Raw genomic sequence first — 22,680 nt, 5'->3', positions numbered from 1 at the left:
TGACACAAGCAGGTCGGTGGGTCTTCAGTAAAATACTCCGTAACGAGATGAGTCAAATCGTCGCCAATAAATGTAGAATAGCTCTTCAATCAATGACGAGATGTAGATTTCAAAGATATACAAATCCACAGTGAAATTTATTCTCGGAGTGGAAAGACCCACGACATATCCAAAGCAGGTTACAAGTCAGATTGAATAACAGAAGACTTAAAATTCTAGATGCTGGAACCCTTAGGGCTCACATTACAATACATTTAAAGACACACAAGAAATACAAATAATAACAATAATTACCACTCATGACAGCCCTCTACGCCGGCATCAAAAGGACCCTTCTACACAAGCTCCAAACCATTCAGAATGCCGCAGCCAGACTCATCCTCGGGACCCCACGGCACAAACACATGACTCAACACCTTCGAGACCTACACTGGCTCCCCGTCGAGAAGAGAATAACTTTCAAGCATCTCACCCACAACTACAAGTCCCTCCACAACATCGGACCCAAATACCTCAATGAGAGAGTCTGCTTCCACGCACCCAAAAGGAACCTCCGATCTGCCGACCTCGCCCTGGCAGATACCCCCTGCATCCACAGAAGCAGAGCAGGAGGTAGAGCCTTCTCCTACATCGCAGCCAAGACCTGGAACGAGCTCCCGGTCTACATCAGACACTCCCCGAACCTGCATGCCTTCAGGAAGGGCCTCAAGACCTTGCTCTTCGAATGAGCCGGAGCTGCCTACCAACCCTCCCCCCTTCCCCCCCCCCCCCCCCCCCCTAATGCCTTGAGACCCTCACGGGTGAGTATCACTTTATAAATCCCCTGATTGATTGCCCTACATTCTTTCCCTTCAGGAAACGGAAGTGGATCATCCATGATGGTGGAGCTGTTCCTTTCTCTTCACTGTCCTTATATTGCTAATTACTCTTATCTGCTTCTGCCTATTGAGTATTGTAGCTTAGATATTCTGTACAAGAATCACGATGGTTCAATATATATTGAAAAACACACCTTGTGTATTTCTCTGAGAGAAAGAGAGCACGTTTGACTGAGTGAAGGGATTCTAGATCTGTTACCATGATTCCTGGGAGGGATCAGGGTTATCATGTTCTGTGGTTGCCAAAACCATTAGCTAACTGTCTAGGTTTAGGGATGCTTATGGTGGCACTGTGAGCTAGCTGGACTATAGGACAACATATCCTGAGAGGGTTCATGGAATCAGTCTGGCACCATCTCAAAGTTTATGTTGCCCAACAAACGTGCAGTTCCGACTGTAAAGTGGAAACTACACGACAGCAGGAAACTACAGTAAGTTCTACCTTTCACTAATTTGCGTATGAGGGCAAACAGCAAAAGCTAGATAACCAAAGGAAACAGGAGACAGGATCTTGGAAAGATACACTTGACCTATCCAGAAGGCTCAAACATATTTTGATGTGATAAAGATTCCCAACAAATCTCAACGGAGGCCTTTGGTTCCAGTTCATTATGGACAGGCTGATGATGACAATGGATGCGAACTATACATAAGAGGTCTCTGGTTTGAAATAGAGAAGGCATGGCAGTTAAACATATTGGAACTGTGAGCCATCAGACGAGGTCTACAAGCATTCCTGGCAAGACTAGCAGGCCAAGTTGGTTTGATCAAGACAGACAACTCGACCTGGATGTATTACATCACAAAGCAGGGAGTCACAATGTCTTATTTTCTGTCGGAAGATGCTAAAATGTTTGCAGTTTGCCAGTAGTGAACAAAGTGGATATTGCTGTGGAACATCTGGCAGGAGACCACAACATTCAAATAGGTGCAGTCATTCGCAGCCATTTCAGTCTACCGCGAGTGGGAGGTCCACTAAGATAAACTTCAGTATTTCTTTTGGGAATGGGGCCATTCAACTCAAGACCTGTTTATCTCCCTACAGAACAAGAACTTCCAGTACTGTGCCAGCAGGTTCTGGTACCCGGAACCCAAGGGTAATGCCTTTTTGATGACATGTTCGAACTTCTTCAGTTATGCCTTTCCACCATTTCCCCTCACATTTAGGTTGCTGAGGCAGGCCAAAGTGGATTACTGATCCCTGATTCTAATTGCCCCAGCATGGCCTTTCCAATTCTGGTACAGCGACCTACTGAGGCTGTCTTCATGCCCACTGATACCATCCTCTGCTCCTCTCCAGGCAAAACACTAAAATACCAAATCACAACCTGAAGTCACTGAACCAGACCGCTTGGTTCCTAATCACCTCGAGTTCAGTAATCTGGACATTCTGATGGATTATAGAGAGAGGCTGGTTTAGGCACAAGCACCTGCTAAAACCAAAACTTGGAGAGCTAAGCAGAAAGGCTTCTGTATGTGGCGCAAAACCAATATTGATACATCCCCATCAGGTGTTGCTGTAGTTACTTCATCAAGCCGATAATGGTCTAAGATATTCATCAATCAGGTGGGCTGCATTGGCTGTATTCTCTAGATTTTGCAGAACCAAAGGATTATCATCATGATTATTCTTCCATGAAATAATCAAACAATTCATTAAGGGACATTTTAGGACTTCTCCTCCTTTGAGGCGTTCTCCCATGCCTGGGGACCTAAACACTGTACTAAAGTCAATTATTGCTCTATCCCTTCAAAACAGTTCATAGACTCTTATATAAAATATATCTCATGAAAGACTGCACCTTTGCTGGCTCTGACTTCAGGAAGGAGAGCTGGCTACTTAGCATGTATTCACTAAAAAAAGCCAAACCTCAGTTTTACAAAGGACTGAGTCATTTTGTACACCAACCCGATTCATGTCAAAGTCCCATCAGTCTTTCATCTAAGTACCTGTCATTCTTCATTCTTTTTTCTCCCAGTCCATCCATGTTTGCGTAAACATCTTTGCATTCGCTGGATGTAATGGGATGCATCAGATTCTACATAGACAAAACTAAAGACTTTCATACTCCTGGTGAATTATTTGTTTCTGGTGATTACCTAGAGAAAGGTCGTATATTGTCCAAACAGGCAATTTGGTTGTTGGTTTCCAGACTTGCATTACCATTTGTCATACAAAAGCTAAAGACCTCCTTCATTGAAAAATGCAGGTGCATTTCACAAGAAGAATTGCCATGACAGCCGAACTCTATGCTGGAGTGCCATTAAAAGGCATTTGCTATACAGCCATACTTTCACCAAGCACTTACTGCTTGGATGTTCAGATAGCAGTCAGCTTGTCAGTGGTTCAAGCAGTTCTCTGCAAACTGTTTCAGTAAAAGTAAGCCTGCTTCCTGCTTTAGTAAGATTCTATGTACTGCTTGCTATTCTGCTTTAAGCATATGGATCTATGAACGATCTAATGCTGGAGAAGAAATTCATTACTTACCTGATCTCCAGATGTTCAGCATTGGTATCTTTCATAGATTCACATGCGACCCTGCCCCCTCCTTGGTCGGAGGTTGACTTGTTTACAGATTCTACAGATTGCCTTTTCTACCTAAAAGCCTCTGCTTTCATTTAGTGAGGCCATCCTGGACTAGGTGCTTGAAGCTTGGGACAAACCCTTCTCCACTCCACCTGTAAACACCCAGGTGGCTGGGTAATATAGGGTGGCATCACTAGCATCGGGGAACTATGATCCTCCCTGCCTACCCCTTGCCTGACAGTTTAGAGGTGAAGGTTATAACTTCTTTACAGAGCCCCACTGTTTTCCTATCCAATTATTGTGATCAAGAGTTTAAGCGCATTGATACTATGAAGAAGTTTTTTGTTCTGACAGTCTGTCTTTGAATTCCTCCAACACATTGTGCTTTTTGTCACGCATCTCCTGCAGGCATTAAAGATGGCTCTGTTGGAAGTAAGTTGCTTCCTGAATCATATGCAGATGCCTTTGCATGGCTGGTGAAAAATGGCCAGGACGCAGCCAAAAAATATATTGTTCTCTGGGCTGGACAAGGCTGAATCTCAGGCCAAAGCCATGAGCATCTCCATCACCAGCCTGAATGTGTACTACTGGTTTTTCTGGTGGCATCCAGGAACATCTTATGGATATTTCAGTTGAAGACTTCTAACTTTTTGCAGATATCTGGGTTTGGCTTCCCGGGGGCATCCGTTTTACCAACAATAGCGGCAATTTTCATTGATTTTCTTGGGCCCAGTCCTTTCGTGTGCAAAATCACTTTCAGCCTGTTTAGCAGCTACAGCATTTTTTGTAGCTTCAGAGCCCAGGATGTTGCCTTGGGGAGTCATTCTCAGCAGCAGCCAACCTATTCCTTCTCTGACATTTTGAACCACAAGAAGAAGTTAAGGATGCTCTCTATTTCTCGTGTTGGTGTTGGAATCCGAGATAAGGATGGTGTCACATTACTTGAAAGAGATTTTCCGATAGAGACTTCTAGTAGAATCCTTACCTTAGAATTATCTCCAGGCGTCAGACTAGATCTGGAAATTTCTTACTAGCAGTACTCCTGCATGCTGGTAGGTGGCGTCGTTCGGCTCTTCATATCATCGTCTTAGCTTGCCCTCGATGGCAGTCAAGACGAATGTCTTGACAAAAGTGCTTCAACTGGAAGTGTACCCCTCAGAACTACTTCTCCTGTTTATGAAGCTCTTACTGATGTCCTGCTTGGGACTTGGTCCAAGCCCAGTGCAGCAATGCAGGGGCTCCTGTGAATAGGACAGTTGCCGACCACCACCACCACCACGCCCCCAAGTTCCTCACACAACACCCTACCCTGGAGAGCTTAGTTTTCCAAGCCTCCAATTTCCATGTAAATCCTGGTGCATTCCCACCCGCACTATCAGATCAAGAATGCAAGAGGCTGAACAACTTAGATAAGCAGATGTTTTCTTCCACCAGCCTGACACTGCAGTCCTTGAACACCACATGCCTTTTGGGCTGCTATTCCCACTCTCTGTGGGATACGGTTGTGCAGGTGCTGCCAACGGTCCCGCAGAAGGCCCAGGTCATACTCTCCCAGGCGGTTGCCGACGGGAGAGACGCAGCTAAGTTCTCGATCTGTTGTGGACTGGACATCACTGATTCACCAGGGCAGAGTGGTTTTGTAGACAGTGGCCTTACGGTATCACGCCTGCTTGAGGATGACTGGCTTTACTGGGGATGTCCAAGCATTGGTTATCGAACTTTCTCTTTAATGACTCCCGCCTCTTTGGAGACAAGGTAGATTCAGAGCTGGATTGCTTTAAGGACAGCTGGGCTATGGTCAGGTCCTTGGGCCTTTCCTTGGCTCCTCGTCACCCCTAACTCGCCTTTTGCTCCTTTTGTGGCTAGGGAAGGCCTTTCCAGCCGCGTCTTTACCCTCCTAGCCACAGCAGCGCGCAAGCTTCCCCACCTATGCATGGGCTGGAACGCAGTACCCACAGACCCCATGGGTCTGGCACCTTGTGGTTGGGCCTGTCCACCACTCCCCCGGCAGCCTCCAAGACTGCCCTCTTACGTCATGGGCGCCCAGTGGGAGCAGAATCCACCATCACCAGCCCCACAGGCGATCTATAACAACAGTCTGGTGGGTTTTGCAGATTGTTCGAAGGGGCTATTCCCTCCCCTTCGTGACAACCCCTCCATCCATGCCACCTGCTCCCATAGGATGACAGAGGACCACCTATCCCTTTTCCGCCAGGCAGCGATGACTCTCTTGATCAAGGGAGCCATAGAGAGGGTGCTCACATCAGAAGTAGGTCGTATTTGCTATTGCCGCTACTTTCCGGTGCAAAATAAGGATGGAAGCCTACGTCCTATCCTAGACCTGCGCCCTCTCAATTTCTTCCTCAAGAAGGAGAAGTTCAAAATGCTTACACTCACTCAGGTCTTGTCTACCCTGGACCTTGGAGACTGGATGATAGCATTGGACTTGCAGGATGTATATTTCCACATTCCTGTCCTGCCTTCCCACATGTGTTACCTGCGGTTCATGGTGGTCCACAAGCACTTTCAGTTGCTGTGCTTGTTTTTGGCCTTACCAGCTCCCCTCGGGTGTTCACAAAGATGATGGCGGTGGTTGCAGCTCATCTGCAGAGATCAGGGGTGCCAGTCTTCCCCTCTCTCAGTAGCTGGCTGTTGTTAGCGGGCTTGCTCCAGGCTATTGTTTCCCGCCTCCAGACTACCGCAGACCTCCTGAAATTGCTGGGGTCACTATCAGTGTGCTGAAGTCACACCTGACTCATTCTCAGAAACTCCCTTTCATCGAAGCTGTTATGGACACGGTCCTGTTTCTGGCCTATTCTCCTGAATGGCAAGTCGTGGAAATTCAGGCTATGATATCGATGTTTCAGCCTCTATCCTGGATTTAGGTGAGAAAGACTATGAGGTTGCTGGGCCTCATTGCCTCTTGCATCCTGCTTGCGATACATGCCCACTGGAATAGGTGGGCTCTGCAATGGGACCTGAAGTTCCAGTGGGCGCAGCATCAGGGGAATCTCTCCAACATGGGCTAGATTTTAGAGGGCACTGCAAAAGATCTACAGTGGTGGTTAATGAACTGCGATTGGGTCAGCGGCTGACCCCTGTCCCTTCCCCAATCAAATCTGACAATAGTGACAAATGCATCGCTCCTGGGATGGAGCGGCGATCTAGGAGAGGTGGAGATCAGAGGCCTCTGGTGTCCAGCAGTATTTGAATTCCATATCAACCTGTTGGAGCTCCTGGCAATCCGGGTGACATTGAAACTTTTCTCCGCTCCATCAAGGGAAAGCTATTACAGTTGTTCACTGACAAAACCACCGCCATGTGGTACTGCAACAAACAAAGCTGGGTGGGGTCATGGACCCTTTGTCAAGAAGCCCTGCATCTCTGGACATGGCTAGAATGTCAGGGTATATCTCTGGTGGGTCAACACCTTGCGAGCTCTCTGAATGCCAGGGCAGACAAAGCCATCTGAAAATTCCTAGCGGACCATGAATGGCATCTCTACTTGGAGGTGGTGTAAGGTCTCTTTCAGCAGAGGGGAAAGCCTTGGTTAGATCTGTCCACCACTGATGAGTAAGTGCAATGTCAGAAGTTCAGTGGAGTTTCCAAGGCGACTCTTGTTCGGAGACGCTTTTCATCTTGAGTGGAGCTCAGGCCTCTTGTACGCCTTTCCACCCATACTACTCCTGCCCAGAGTTCTCAAGAAGATCAGGAACGACCGGGCCCAAGTCATTCTTGTGGCTCCAGACTGGGCACGGAGAGTCTGGTATCCCAAGCCGTTGATCATGGCCATCGGTCCTCCGGTTAATGGCTGCCCCTTCTGGAGGATCTTATTTCTCATCAGAAGGGGAGGGACCTCCACCCAAGCCTGTCCAATCTTCGCCTTCTTGCATGGAGATTGAGTAGCAACAGTTGACAGTTTTCAACCTTCCTCCCGAAGTCTGCAACTTTATCTTGGTGGCCAGGCAGCCCTCCACCAATAACGTAAACACCTGCCGTCGGAGAAAGTTTGTGGCATGGTGTATAGAAAGACAGATCGATCTTTCAGGGACTTTTTTTCTGCCATTTCAGATTTTCTGCAGTTGCCATCTACTCCTTCATTATGCCTCAGTGGGATCTAAGACTTGTCCTCCCTTTCCTTATGTGTGCTCCTTTTGATCCTTTGCACAATTGTCCTCCCATGCTCCTTACCATCAAGACGACCTTTCTCATGGATGTCACATCTGCCCGGAGGGTCAGCGAGCTTCAGTCTTTGTCATCCAAATCTCCATACTTGAACATCTACCCAAACAAACTGGTGCTTCATACGAGCGCCTCTTTTTACCGAAAGTGGTTACTCCCTTTCACGTAGGCCAATCCATCCCTCTGCCTAATTTTTACGCTCTGCCACCTCCCTATAAAGAAGAGGAACGACTTCTCTGTCTAGACCCCAAAAGAGTGTTATCGTTCTATCTTGACCGCAAAAAAGACGACCAACTTTGCCTGGGGTATGTCAGAGCAAAGAAGGGAAAGACTGTGCAGGAACGGACCCTGTCCAGATGGATCGTGCTCTGCATTAAGATCTGCTGCCCACTGGCCAAGAAGCAACCCCCTGAGGGTTTGCGTGCTTATTCGACCAGAGCCAAGGCTGTGACCACTGCGTTGGCATGCGGAGTTCCGGTCCTGGACCTCTGCCAGGCAACAACGTGGGCATCTCTACACACGTCTACCAAGCACCACTGCCTGGGCAGTCAGGTTCGTAGGTATGGGTATTTTGCCCGTTCGGTCCTGCAGGACTTTTTGGTATGAAATTGTTTTGCAGACCTACCTTTGGTGCAGTGTTGCTTGGGTATATATTCTAAGGTAAGGAATCTGAGACTAGAAGTCTCTATCAGATGAACAAGTTACTTACCTTTGGTAACACATTATCTGGTAAAGATTCTTATCTAGACGCAGATTCCTTACTAACCCACCCATCTGCCCGCTCTGCGAATGGATTTCTAGGGACAGGCTTTCCCTTTTTAGGGCCCTAGTTTTCCACATCAGTGGTCAGTGTTCTTTGTGGCTCCGCACTCTGGCATGGTCACCTTTCTAAGGGCCTTAAAATTTCACACCAGTTGTCAGATTTCATCGTGGCTCCACTCTGCTATCCTGGAAGGTTGAAAAGTAACTGACGTCAGTGCACAGGTGTGGCACCTATATAAGCACTGCACACGTCACTTCTGGCACGAACGTCGCTGCCATTTGGAGCCGACGGACGTCACCTTCCAGCACACAGGGGTACTGCGTACGAAAAAAAGTTCTGCGTCCAATCTGATACCTGAATATAATTCTAAGGTTAAGAATCTGCGGCTAGACAGTCTCTACCAGACAAGGTATTACTGAAGGTAAGTTACTTGTTCTTCATAGAATTGTCCTAAAGCTAACCGGGAAGTAGCGAGTTGGGCTTCATTCACAGTCAGCTTGCGATTCTTCCTTCGGCCTTACATCAACTACTCAGGATTTTACAAGGTTGTGTTGGTTGTTCTGACTCATCTCCAGGGGTCAGGGATACACATGGTCATGTACCTCAGTGACTGGTTCTTCTCAACTGATGTTGTCTCACCTCCAGAATAGGATATCCTAGATCTACGAACTGGTGTTTTTGGTCAACTACCCCAAATTCTACCTTCAACGTACTAAGCATTTGCTCTTCATTGGATCAGTTTTGGACTTGATCGTTCTGAGTGCTTTCTCCCTGCTCACTGTTTCAAAGACATTCAGGTTATACCAATGTTTCATGTGGGGGCTCCTCTTCATGCAGCCTTCTGCTTGCCCCACATGGTCGTTCCTACTTGCAGGTGCTTAAGTGATGCTTCAGTTTCCAGTGGGCCCAGTACTAGGGCATTTTTTCAGACAAGATTCTGGTTTCTTTAGAAGTGTCTGAGGACCTGCAGTGGTGGCTGGAGCTAGACGGCCTTACTGGCGCAAATCCTTTCTCTTCATCGCCGCCTGTTCTAATGGTTGTCACTGTGTGTCCAGTGCTTCTTCCCTTGCTGGAAGGGTCTTTTTAATCCCAGTTAAATCTTTACCACTCTGCACTCCTGTCTGGCAGATGTGCCACATCAATCTGCCTGAGCTGCAAATGATCTAGTTGACCCTTAAGTCATTTCTGCCCTCAGTCTTTGCCGTTGGATCTAGGTCATTACTCTGCTACATAGTACAGAAACAAATAGGGCAGTGTGGGAACTCGTCCCATGTGCCTGGAAGCACTCAAGTTGTGTGTGGTGCTGGCCACCACTTATGATGTCTTGTTGTCCACGAGTCATCTGGCATTCTTTCTGAATGTGAAGGATGATGATCTGATCAAGTGTCATCTTGCAGATCATGAGTGGTGTCACCATATGGAGGTAGTTCTGGCAAACTTCACCCTCTGGGGCGTGTCTTAGTCAACGTATTCCCTCGTGGGAGAAAGCTCAGTACCCACTTTTGATAGTGATGCATTTTCCCTTCCATGGGGCCCTCTGGGATGCGTTTCATATGAGATGGGTCTTTGATTTGCATTTTGCATTTCCACCTTGTGAGAACGAAGACGGAGCGGCGGACCGGAAGTGGAGTGGACGAGTCAGGACGCACTACCTACACAAGAAGAACCCAGCGGGCTAGTGGCCATTGGAGGAATCCCAGGAGCACACCTGACATCATCAGGAGGAGGCCAAGAAAAAGGGGCGGAACCAAACAATGAGTGTGGCGGTGGCTGTGGTGAGAGGAGCGGAGAGAAGGAGAAAGAAACGGCGGCGGGGAAGAGAGGAGAGCGAGTCAAGTCGGAGGAGGCGGTGGGGAAGAGCGGAGAGCGAGCCAAGCCTGAGGAGGAGAGCGGAGGAGAGAAAGACGGGAGAACCGAGACCCCTGGAACTTCGTACACTGTGGATATACCCGGCGGCCCAGAGAAGGGAAAGGACGCCCCGGGTCCCAACACCACGCCCAGGCTCCGGGTCATGGCACAAGGCGAGTACCATTAAAGGGTTTGTTCTGGTGGGGGTGGTGGGGTGGCACGGGGAACTAGGGCATGTGCGAGTTTTGTTACAGCCACACAGCGAGACCCTTACTTTTTGGTTCTCCTCCCTTACACAACGCCTGGTGGTGGTAGCACTGCGTTAGAAAGCAGAGACCCTAGAGGCTAATCCTGGTCTATTGTTTCCCCCTTCTACTTTGAGTGCCCTGGGATACGGGAAGAAGTGGCGCCCCTGACTGCACGAATCCAGGGCTCTGAGAGGCCAAGGAGGACAGTTGGAAGAGGGAAGAAGACCCAGCTGTGTTTTCTTTTGTTCTTTATGTTTGGACCCTTTGTTAACTTTGACTGGTGTGTAAGGGTCTTATGGGACTAACAAAACCACAAATCCAAGAGGCGGCTGCCACGTCATAGAATAAAGACCCTTAAAACCCTTTATTACGTCTGTCCAGTGTTCCCAACGGCCCAGCTCAAACACCTTTTCCCCGGATTGGTGTACTGAGGATGATGCAGCAAGACTGAGTAGAGGTGATACTGTCTCCATCGGACTAGGCAAGAAAGATTTCAAACAGTGAGCTTCTACCATCTCAGTGTTTGCCCACTTTTTCTTCTCATGGAGTGTCTCTTTTATCAGTGGGATTAAAGGTACTCCACCCTAATCTTCCCAGCCTTCACCTTTATGCATGGTGATTGGGCAGGACCTTTGATCTGTCCTCTGAGGTTGTGGATGTCCTTCTCAATGCTCACTGTTCCTCCACAAAATGATTTTATTCCATCTACTGTTCACAATTTGGGGTGTGGTGTGCTGACCAAATAGTTAAGCTGCAAAAGGAATGGTTTGCTGAAACCAGCAGGGATAGCCATTTTACCTAGTTTATGCTCTAACAAGTTTTGGTGTGATCCTTCCCTGAGATTCATGTCCATGGGGGTGCCACTTGGATAGTGATTTACCAGGTGAGGAAACTTGAGTAAAATTATCCATTGGAAGAAAAGTGACTTACTTTCAAACATAATCTTTCTGATGGATACTACATTTACCAGAGATTCCTCACCTCCCTCCCACATGCCACCCTGTTTTAATGAGTGATCATGCAGATTTTTATAAGACGGTGCCACGTTAGTTTTGTTTTGGTACATTGTTTACATTCAGTTCTCCTTGTCAGTTTTGTCTCTACCTCTTAGGACATGGAAATAAGATGGGAACTGATGTCAGCACAAAGGATGGTATCTTGTATAGCTTTGTGATGTCACATACAAAAGAGGTATTGTAGCCGTGTTGCAGCACCACCTGTCAGTACTGAGGAGCTATTATAAAGTTTCCAGATCCAGTTTGGTGCCTGGGGTGATTTGTAAGGTAAGAAATCTGTCTTTAGATAGAAAATCCACAACAAAGAATGCTAAGAAAGGTAAGTAACTTTTCTTCAGGTTAACGATTGGATCTTTGTCCTGCATAGAAACATGGCCATGGGTAAAGTGTTTTTCAATCAAGGCACAGTAAAGAGAATGCTTTAAGTACCATTACATGAAATCGAGTAGGGTGCTTATTTGGGTTTCAGTTCACTATCCTATAACAGAGGTTGCTACATATGTACATGCAGCTAATGCACTACTGCAACCAGTTTGTAAAGAAGCAATTTACTATTTGTTTCCAAAGCAGTGCTTATTGGACGTTAATGTCAGAGCCTGTACATATAAAGAACAACCAGTTCTCAAGAAGATCTTTATTTGAAGTTCCTTCTCTAATCTCATCGTCCAGTTAACTGCTGTTTGTTATTCTCTTTCAAGCATGTCAATATAAGAAAATACTGGAACCAATGAGTTACCTTAAGCTTTGGTTTATGTGAGAAATAAGTAAACGTAAAATAACTGAAGATTCAAAGCATGGTAGCAGGAAGTATAGTGCTTGAGAGGATGCTGTGTTTGTAAGCTTCTACACTTTTAATTTTTCTCATTCATGCAGGCAGTTGGCGATCCATTAAGTCCGTCATCACAGGATGCAGAGCAAGACCTAAGTCCCTCTCAAATTCACACACCTACATCAGAAAGTCAAGAATTGCAGCAGCAGCAGACCTCCTCTGTGCAGCATGCATATCTGTCCAATTCCTGGAACTCATTCCGTGGCTACTGTAAGTAGACAACACATGTTTCTTTTCTGCTGGGGGATTAGTGGGTCGATGATTTTTGATTGAAACAAAGATAGGCATTCTTAAGGGTGAACTGTATTTCGAACCTGTTCTTAATTTTAGGTTAGTATACTTAATATACATATACATGCATAATTACTTTGGACATAGTTCATGTTAAATCATATACTATAAAACGGGTATTATATCCGTTTTTATAACAAAGTTTTCTGCAATGTTTTTATTTAAATATGTGTTTAGAAACAAATTTGGTTGTGTTCTGAGCAATATACTATTTATAAAAAATATTCTTATACAGATGAGGTGAAAAATCAGGTATCTCGTCTGTTTCAATACCGAACTGCTAACTAATCACATGAACATGCATCAACACATAAATAAAATGTAATAATCTTGGCAGCAAAGAAAAGAATCACAATTTTTAAGACATTTGAGTAAAGGGTTGATGACCTTTTTTGTCTCCCAATTTCTACTTTTTCAGGGCCTTTATCAGAACAGTGATTATCTTCAACATCCCGCAGTCATCAGTTATCATGGGAAATTTATTTTTGGCAAATAATATGCATGTTAACTAGGTTCTGCCTTTGCAGATGAAGCCTGCACAGAATGCTTTCTACAAAAGCATAGCAGTGGTGGAATATTTTATGAGGCATCAGAAAATAATTAAATAAAGTGTAAAACTGTGATTCGACCTGTCAAAATGAATGCTTTTGGTAGGTAAAATCCTGCCTTTTAAATATGAATTAGTTACCCCCCCCCCCCACCCCTCCAGACCCCTGAGAGCTGTGTAGCCTACAAGGCAGGGTGTATGGTGTTTAAAAGTAGGACATGTGGAAATTTCATGTTAACATGTTCTCACAGTGTCTAGCACTCAAAAGCTATTTTCACTGTGGCAGGCCTAGCTAGCCTATGTAGAAATCCGGAGTACAGATTAATACTAATTCTGTATCTTGGGAAATGGACCAGCTAGAAAACAAATTTAACATACATTTTTATTAATTATTAAAAATCCAGTGCTGATCATATCTGTAATAAATATTAAGAAAAAGGTAACTTTTAGAAAGTTTTCTTTTCCCTGTTTGAGGTACCTGCAAGCTAATTTGCATTTTCTCTCCAGGCTCTCCCTGCAAGTAATTAGCCTTGAATAGGTGTGAAATGCCTCAGAGGAGTAAACAATAGGCTGACCTGAATGGGCAAAGGTGACTCCTCCGAACTCCACAGAATATGAAGGTTGAGCACGCTGGGCTTAATTTTTGACAATACAGTGTCAAATCCTACTTGAGTGTTTCACCCTGCTTGACAGGTCTGCTGGGCTCACATGTAACACTTGGAGACCACTTGAATGGGGAGAGAAGGACAGTTCTTGTGGATCCACTCTCTGGTTACTGAAGGACTCTGCTCTTGTCCTATCAGACTTCAATCTCTGGCTTTGTTATGAGTACAGTGGCTACCTCAAACTATATTTGAGGGTTAGATGTGGGAGGACACTTAGTAAGTAAGTACATGTTAATATATGCTTAGTTAATAAAATCCATTGCATAAAATACACTGATAGAAAGAACTAAAATTTGAGAAACAATAAAATTGAATCATCACTATCACATGCAAATGGGACACAGAGTCAATGATTGCGTGATCGCCTGTGTGAATTCATCCAGAGAGCGCTCTAATTAACGCTTTTAAGTTAATCTGGAAGTTTTGATAGTCGGATCGTCTTTACTCATTAGCATGATTGCTTAAAACCAATTGCACTGTAAAACAACCTCATTAAAGCATCCCCAAATTCATAAAACAATATTTTGACATAAAATAAAGCCCTATTGTATCAGTACAGCGAAATATAAAGTTTAAGGCATATGAGCTGCAGATTACACACTTGTGCATAGATCGCCGTCTGGTGTTGAGCCCGGATGTTTGCAGTTGTTTCTCCTCTTGTAAAGTCTTTGGAAGTCACGAGGTATGTGACTCCTCCTTTGGATCGTATTGCGCATGGGCTTCGGCTCCATCCTCAGATTGTTTTTTTCCGCCATCGGGCTCGGATGTGATCTTCGCACTCCGGTTCCGAACAGTTTCCAGTTCTTCAATCGACGCGCAATCCTTCCCCCTTTTTGCGGTATTGTTTTCGATCGCGATCTCCACACTCGACGCGGCTCTCATCGATCTTCGATTCCAGTCGTCGACGACGGACTTCGGGCCTACCCAAGCTCCGGTCCTGGCTAATGGAAAGGACTCCATTTAAAAAGTGCCCTCGGTGCGGGTCCAAATTCCCCCACACCGATCTCCACGAGGTATGCAACCTCTGCCTCTCCCCTGAACACGAGGCTCGAGGCTGTCCAGCGTGCAAATCCTTCTGGTCCAAGAAAACCATTCGAGACCGACGAGCAAGAAGAACAATGGCACGCTCGTCGACATCAATACCAGACGACATCTTCGGAGAAGGCGTCGACGCTCCAGAAGGACAACACACCGACGAGGGCCTCGTCAGCGCCTCCGAAGCCGATGAATCAGATGTCGAGGACATCACTCCAGCACAGAGGGTCGTGGGTCCCGACATCCACCCCCAGCCCACACCCTCCATGGCACCCAAAAAGGCTTCGGTCACGCCTTCGCCCCCGGGCCTAGGCATGACCAAGAACATTGCATCCCACACCGCACCTTTGGGACCGGTAAAGAAGCCTATCAAGCCTTCCGGCGGCTCGGGCTCGAGCCAGCCCACCGTCGGTGCCGAGAAACACCACTCTGCACCGACGCCGAAAAAGAAAATGGCCTCCTCCTCGGCACCGAGCTCCACACCGAAGCACTCAGCGCCGAAAACAAGCACCAGCTCCTCGGTGCCGACACCGTCCCCGGAGCCGAGCAAAAAACACAAGGCCATCGACACCCATATCTTGAAGCCAAAAATCATCTCGGAGCCGAGTGACCAACCAGCCTTTCCAAAGCCGCATATTTCAAAACAACGGACTAGTGCAGACTCTAAAACAAAAAACCTACGGCCCGATGCCTTCGGCGCCGACGGACAGGCCACTCTCTGAAGAACTCTTCAAGCCTGATCCAGTGCAAAAAACACTGGTCAAGGATCCTAAGACTGGACATTTGATGCTCAGCATCAAAAAGAGACAGCTGGACAAGCCTGCCCCAGCTCCACCTCCAAAGAGGAAAGACTTCGCCACCTCCCCTTTGAGAATACCTTCACCCCCTCCTCCACCACCTCCCCCTCCTCCACCTCCTCCTTCTCCCCCTTCTCCCCCCTCATCATTCCCCCACACCCTCTCCGGATGATGACAATGATGATGTCTATGATGACATAGGGGACGAGCCCCATTACCAACCTACAGGGGACCCCACTCCTACAGGCTCCCCAGATCCATGGGAAGATTATATCATTCCTGACATCCCGAACGTCCCGCAGGATGATCTCTACCCTTCAAGACCATCCCCACCAGAAGACTCATTAGGGTTCAACCACCTACTCCAGAGGGCTGCACACTACCACGGTGTGGATCTCCATACTGACCCCGTGGAGGAGGACTTCATCCTTGATACTTTCGACACAACACATAGGGCCACCTATCCTGCTCATGCTCAAGGGAGTTGTTAAGCATGGGCCGGAGATCCAGTCAGGGCCAGGGTCATCAGCCCTCGCATAGACAAAAAATATAAGGCCGCCCCTACTGATCTCGCCTACATCAGCACCACTGGATTCCCTAGTAGTGTCTACAGCACGAAAGCGGGCAAACTCCCAAGCATCAGGAGAGGCACCACCACCTAATAAAGAGTCCAAACTCTTGGACGCATCAGGCAAGCGCACTGCATCCCAGGATGCCAAGATATGGCGCATCGCAAATACACAAGCGCTTCTGGCAAGATATGACAGGGCACATTATGACGAACTAGAAGCCATAATGCAAAACCTCCCTGACAAATATAAAAATAGAGCCAATGAGTTAATTCAGGAGGGCAAAACCATCACTAATACCTCCATCCGCTGTGCCCTAGATGCAGCTGACACCGCCTCTAGGGCAATTAACACCAGCGTCCTCCTCCATCGCCATGCCTGGCTAAGGATTTCAGGTTTCAAACCAGAGGTCCAAGCTTCCATCCTGAACCACTCTTTTCACCAGGAACATCTGTTCGGCCCAAAAGTCGATGAGGCCCTAGAAAAAATGATGAACGACACAGATACAGCGAAGTCTATGGGAGTCTTACAAGTCTTACAATCCCACCCTCCCAGGCGCTCCTTTCGCCGCTCTTCCTTTCGAAGCACATCCAGAGGCTACTCCTCTGACACCGCTTCCACTTCCTATAAAGCCCCTACCAAATCCACCTTTACAAGGGGTTACCAAAGAGGCGGCTACAGAGGCAACAATAATAAAGGCAGAGGCAAGACAAACACCTCCCACTCTGCCTCCATCCCTACCCAATGACTTCCCTCCACTCCCCCTAGACCATCCCACTCCGGTCGGGGGCAGACTCCACAATTTCCTTCCTGTCTGGACTACCATGACCTCAGACAAATGGGTAACAAAAATAATTCGGTCAGGCTACTGCCTCGACCTAACATCTACCCCCCCAAACATTCTACCCAAAGAAAGCCCAATGTCAAGGGAACACTTAACACTACTAAAGCAGGAGGTAATCTCCTTCCTACAAAAGGGGGCAATAGAACTAGTTCCTACCAACCAACAATATATGGGGGTTTACTCCCTATATTTTCTCATACCAGAACGGGACGACACGCTAAGGCCCATCCTAGACCTCAGGGCCCTCAACCAATATATACACTTAGACCATTTCCACATGGTCACACTCCAGCGGGTACTTCCACTGCTCTCCCAAAACGATTTCCTGGCCATTTTAGACCTCAAAGACGCCTATTTTCACATTCCTGTTCACACCGCTCACAGGAAGTTCCTCAGATTTGTAGTGGACGATCAACACTATCAATTCAAAGTGCTCCCATTAGGAGTCACCACAGCACCACGAGTATTTACCAAGTGCCTAGCAGTAGTGGCAGCACACCTGCGGAGACAACACATCCATGCCTTCCCATACCTAGACGACTGGCTAATAAAAGCCAGCTCATACAACCAGTGTGTACAACACACGCACGCACGCCATTATCCACCTACTTCACGAACTGGGATTCACAGTAAACCACGCAAAGTCCCATCTGCAACCGTCCCACATAAAACAATACCTCGGTGCCACCATAGACACCTCAAGAGCGCTAGCCTACCCCAGTCCTGCCAGGATAGCAAGCATTCAGGCTCTACGCGCCAAATTTCAGCAACAACACTCTCTTCCAGCTCGAGTGTTCATGCAACTAATAGGAATGATGGCCTCTTGCATAGTCATAGTACCTCACGCAAGACTGCAGATGCATCCTCTCCAAGAGTGCTTGGCGCGCCAATGGAACCAGGCCCAGGGTCAATTGACAGATCTGGTGTTGGTAGACGGTCGTACCCATCGCTCTCTGCAGGGGTGGACCACCAAAATCCTTTCCAAAGGGCGACCGTTCCTGGACCCGGTTCCTCAGGTAGTACTAACAGCGGATGCATCGCTCTCCGGCTGGGGAGCTCACCTACTACATCACACCATGCAGAGCAGGTGGACACCTCAACAAAAGTTACTCCACATCAACCATCTGGAGTTACTAGCCATATTTTTAGCCCTAAAATCCTTTCAAACACAAATCTCAGGCAATGCTGTCCTAGTCCGCACAGACAACATGACTATATACAAAAACAAGGCGGCACACACTCTCCGCAGCTCTCTCAGCTAGCACAGAGTATATGGAGATGGGCCATACCCCAAAAAATTTATCACCTAGCCCAACATGTCCCAGGAGTCCAAAACACTATAGCTGATCTCCTGAGCAGACAAACTCAACAGATCCACGAGTGGGAACTCCATCCACAAGTTCTTCACCCGTACTTTCAAATGTGGGGGCATCCACAGATAGACCTCTTCGCCACCCACGAAAACGCCAAATGCCCAAGCTTCGCCGCCAGGTATCCACACCCATTGTCCAAAAGCAATGCGATATGGATGAACTGGTCAGGCAGATTTGCGTACGCTTTTCCGCCTCACACACTCAATCCATTAGTGGTGCGCAAACTACAACAACATTCCCTCACACTAATCCTAGTAGCTCCAACTTGCACCAGACAACCGTGGTACACCACACTGCTGGAACTATCCGTGGTACCGCACCAAAAGTTACACCTCTCTCCACACCTCTTAACCCAGAACCATGGAGAGATCAGGCACCCGGACCCAGCTCAACTCAACCTTGCGATCTGGCTCCTGAAATCATAGAATTCGGCTATCTAAATCTCCCCCCAGACTGTATGAATGTCATTAGAGAAGCTCGACAACCTACCACTAGAGCTTGCTACGCAGCCAAGTGGAAACGCTTTGTGCTCTAGATGTGTCCATTCAACACATCATAGGCTATATACTACACCTACAAAGATGCAATCTAGCCTACACGTCTATTAGATTGCACCTTGCAGCCATAGCTGCTTATCTACAAAACAGGCAACATCTATCACTCTTTAGAGTACCTGCCATAAAAGCCTTCATGGAATAATTCCCCCAGAGTGCCACCCTCACCTGTGTGGAACCTAAACACCGTTCTCACGAGACTAATGGGGCCTCCCTTTGAACCTCTACACAAATGTGAATTTCAATTCCTAACATGGAAAACTGCTTTTCTTGTAGCCATCACTTCCCTCAGAAGGGTCAGTGAGATACAAGCACTCACCATTCAAGAACCTTTTCTGCAAATGCACCATAACAAGGTTGTTCTCCGCACTAATCCAAAATTCCTCCCTAAAGTCATTTCTCCCTTTCACCTAAACCAATCGTATTCTTCTCGCAGCCACAGACCGTTGCAGAAAGAGCTCTCCACACACTAGATGTCAAACGAGCCTTACTCTACTACATCGAGAGAACACAACCCTTTTCGTAAGATCAAACAACTGTTCGTTTCCTTCTCACCACCACATGAAGGCAACCCCATCTCCAAATCGGGGATAGCTAGGTGGATTGTCAGAAGCATTCAGATTTGCTACCACAAAGCAAAACGAACGCTATCTGTTCCCCCTAAAGCCCACTCTACACGTACGATAGGGGCTTCCATTCTTGGGGAACATCCCCTTAGATGATATCTGCAAGCAGCTACATGGTCAACACCGCACACTTTCACTTATCACTATTGTGTAGATGTGCAAACTAAGCAACAAGCTAGTGTGGGCCAGGCTGTACTCAGAACATTGTTTCAAACCACTGCAACAGATACTGGTGGTCGCCGCTAAGGATGGGTACTGCTATATAATCTATGCATCTGAAAGAAACACGTTAGTTAGATTCCTCACCTTAGAATATCCCCAGGCGTCAGACTGGATCCGGAAGATTTTTCGTCAGCAATACCCCTTGCGCGTCGCTAGGCGTCATCTGCGGCTCCGCGTCCGTCGTCGGCGTCGTGCGCCGGAATGACGTCGTCGGAGTACTTAGACGCCGCCCTCGCGCGCTGACGTCAGTTCTTCTTTTTTCCGCGCCAGTAAGCGCAGATCCGCTTTTCGTCTTTTTTGACTAAGTTTTTTGATCCTTTTTGATCTTGTCTCGACTTCGGTGCCGGTAGGATGCCTGGTTTCAAAGCCTGTGCTGACTGTAACCGCTTGATGTTGGTTACGGATCATCACCGCCGGTGCCTTTACTGCTTGGGCCTCGACCACGACGCGGAGTCGTGTTCGGACTGCAAGGCCCTGACCTCGAAGGCTAGACGGGAGCGGTCCCGTAAGCTCCTCCAGATTCGCCACTCGGCTCCGCGCCCCTCTCGATCCCGGTCCAGGAGGAGGTCCAAGGATCGGTCGCGGAGCCTTAGCCGACGTCATCATCGCTCGTCTGGCTCCAAGTCTTCGGGTAAGTCGAAGCACTCCAAGAAGTCCAAGAGGCGACACCGCTCTGAGGACTCCCCTCGCCGGTCGCGCAACTCGGCCGAGGGTCAGGGTGGTTCCACCCCCGCGGCTCCAGCAGAGCCGCAGGCGCCGCGCAAGTCCCCATACCCGCCGGTCCCTGGGACTGACGCGACGCCGGCGGAAGTCAGTGCCTTCCTCTCGGCCATGAGGAGCCTGGCTCCGCCGTCGACGCCCGCTGGCGCGCCTTCGGGCCCCGCGGACCCGACTGGGCAACCTTGCATGCTGGCGGCTCCGGCCCCGGCGCCGTCGCCGGCTCCGGCCACGACGCCGCAGGTTCCCGAGGGACTCACCCCCGAGTCCCCGCCGACGCCGGTGGACCTCGTCACGCCTCCTCCGCCGGCGTCGACACCGGTTCCACCTCCGACGCCGGCTCCGCTCGGCGTCGAGCCCCAGTTCAGCCCCGCTCCGGATCCGGCGCCGTTGCGGTGTCGATGGACGCCGCGTACGGTGCCGTTAGTGTCAAACCGCTGACTCGAGTCAATGCACAGGAGCAGAACGTCGTAAGCTCCCAATGCCCCTCCCAGATTCTTCAGCACTGCACTGTATTTGCGCGAGTGCCAAACAACCCCGGGGGGGGAAAGGGGAATTGGACAGAGAAGAGACGGCCACACTGCTGCGTCTTTTTCTTTCTTCTGAGTTCTTTTTCTTGTCTTCTTCTGGCTAGCGCGACAGCTTATAGACTGTAAATATAAGTAACACAATTAGTCCTAAGTCTGTCTACTTCTCTCTCTCGCTATTTTAGAATCTTCACCGGATTACCTACCCTGTCTGTGTGTGACCCTTGCCTCTCTTCTGTTGTGTATCTTTGTTCTCTTTTCACTTTTTCTTTTCTTGCTTCAATGTGCTGTAACTGAAGTGATAGTGTGAGTTAATTTTCCCTATTTGAATTTTCTCTTTTCTAATTCTATTTCTACTCTACTGGTTCCTCACCTATTGAGTTTACAGCTGGGCAGTAGTTGGGATTCTGTTAAGTAAGTGTCCTTTGCTTGCTACTCCTTCTAATGTTTGTTGCACTCTGCAGTTGAATATTTTACTGTTTACTCCTTGGGTTGCAGAATGAAATTCGTTCTGGAAAAGTCTATGCGAATTTACTTCTTACAATTTCTCCATAAGCGTGCCTTGTAAGATTGTGGTTGTAATTACTTCCTTCTCTCTCGTATTACCAGCTAGGCTAAATTCTCCGCTGATATCTACTCAGAAAATGTTGTTGGCTAAACCTCTTAGCGTTTTCTCTACTACTGCGTCGAGGTCTAAACAACACCTTATCTAAAGACTAGTGCGCATTCCACTGTTCCTCACGGAACAGTCTTACCGCACTCTTCTATGAACATGAATCTTCTTGGACTGGCTCGAAGCTCTCCTCAAACGTTCTCCTCAGGAAACTCTGGAACGGGGAAAAGGCGTGCTAGGTGTGACGAAGTCTTTTCCTGAGAAACTCCGCGACGACCTTCAGCAGCCTACTCTCCCTTAATGCTCAGGTGAAGTGCGCCACAGAGCGGGCGCTTCACCTGGATCTGCCTGATTGCGGGTAAACACTAGAGCGCCAACACGCTGTCCTAAAAGGAAATCCTTGGCGGCCATCTTAGCATTAGTCTTGGGCAATCTTTTACATTGGTCCTTAGTCTTCCCTATTCTTCCTGTTGATTTGAATCTTACGGTGTTTTTCAACAATGTTTTTCTGAATTGGGGTCGGACAACCCTGACAGTACTCTCCCTCAAAGAGCTTCCTTTCTGCTTGGGTTTTTTGGGGAATCTACTGTGGAACTCCTTAATCAATCGAGAGGCATGAATGTCTGAAGACAACACCCAAGACCTTTCCTCGGGGCCATAACCCTTCCAATCTAGCAGGTAGTACAGTTTACCCTTCCGCAACTTAGAATCCACTATCTGCTGTACTTCAAACTCCTCACCTATCTCAGTTTGAATTGGTTTGGGAGGTTTGTTGATCCGGGACCCACTCAAGGTCTTTTTTAATAGAGAAACATGAAATACTGGATGTATGCGCAATCCCTTGGGCAACCTTAATTGGTAGTTCAGGGTACTCAATTTTTTGTCTATTTGATAGGGACCTATGAATCTTGGTTGAAACTTCCTGACCCCTTTTAGTTTCAAATTTCTTGTATTCAGCCAAACCCTATCACCTTCCTGTAACTCAGGCTCCCTCCTTCTCTTTTTATCA

General features: G+C 47.7%; 1 protein-coding gene across 3 annotated transcripts in view; it reads left to right on the top strand.

Moving 5' to 3' along the window:
- Positions 1-22,680, top strand: part of PRDM10 (PR/SET domain 10) — a 1,096,800-nt gene that overhangs the window by 907,712 nt on the left and 166,408 nt on the right. For all 3 annotated transcript variants that reach the window (XM_085647206.1, XM_085647205.1, XM_085647207.1), the window contains one exon: positions 12,336-12,501. In XM_085647206.1, coding sequence (XP_085503332.1) covers positions 12,336-12,501 — 166 coding nt within the window. The remainder of the gene's footprint in view (positions 1-12,335; positions 12,502-22,680) is intronic.

Source organism: Triturus cristatus, chromosome 3_2 (genome assembly GCF_964204655.1).
Source record: "Triturus cristatus chromosome 3_2, aTriCri1.1, whole genome shotgun sequence".
NCBI lineage: Eukaryota > Metazoa > Chordata > Amphibia > Caudata > Salamandridae > Triturus > Triturus cristatus.
This window is presented reverse-complemented; position numbering and strand designations above follow the sequence as displayed.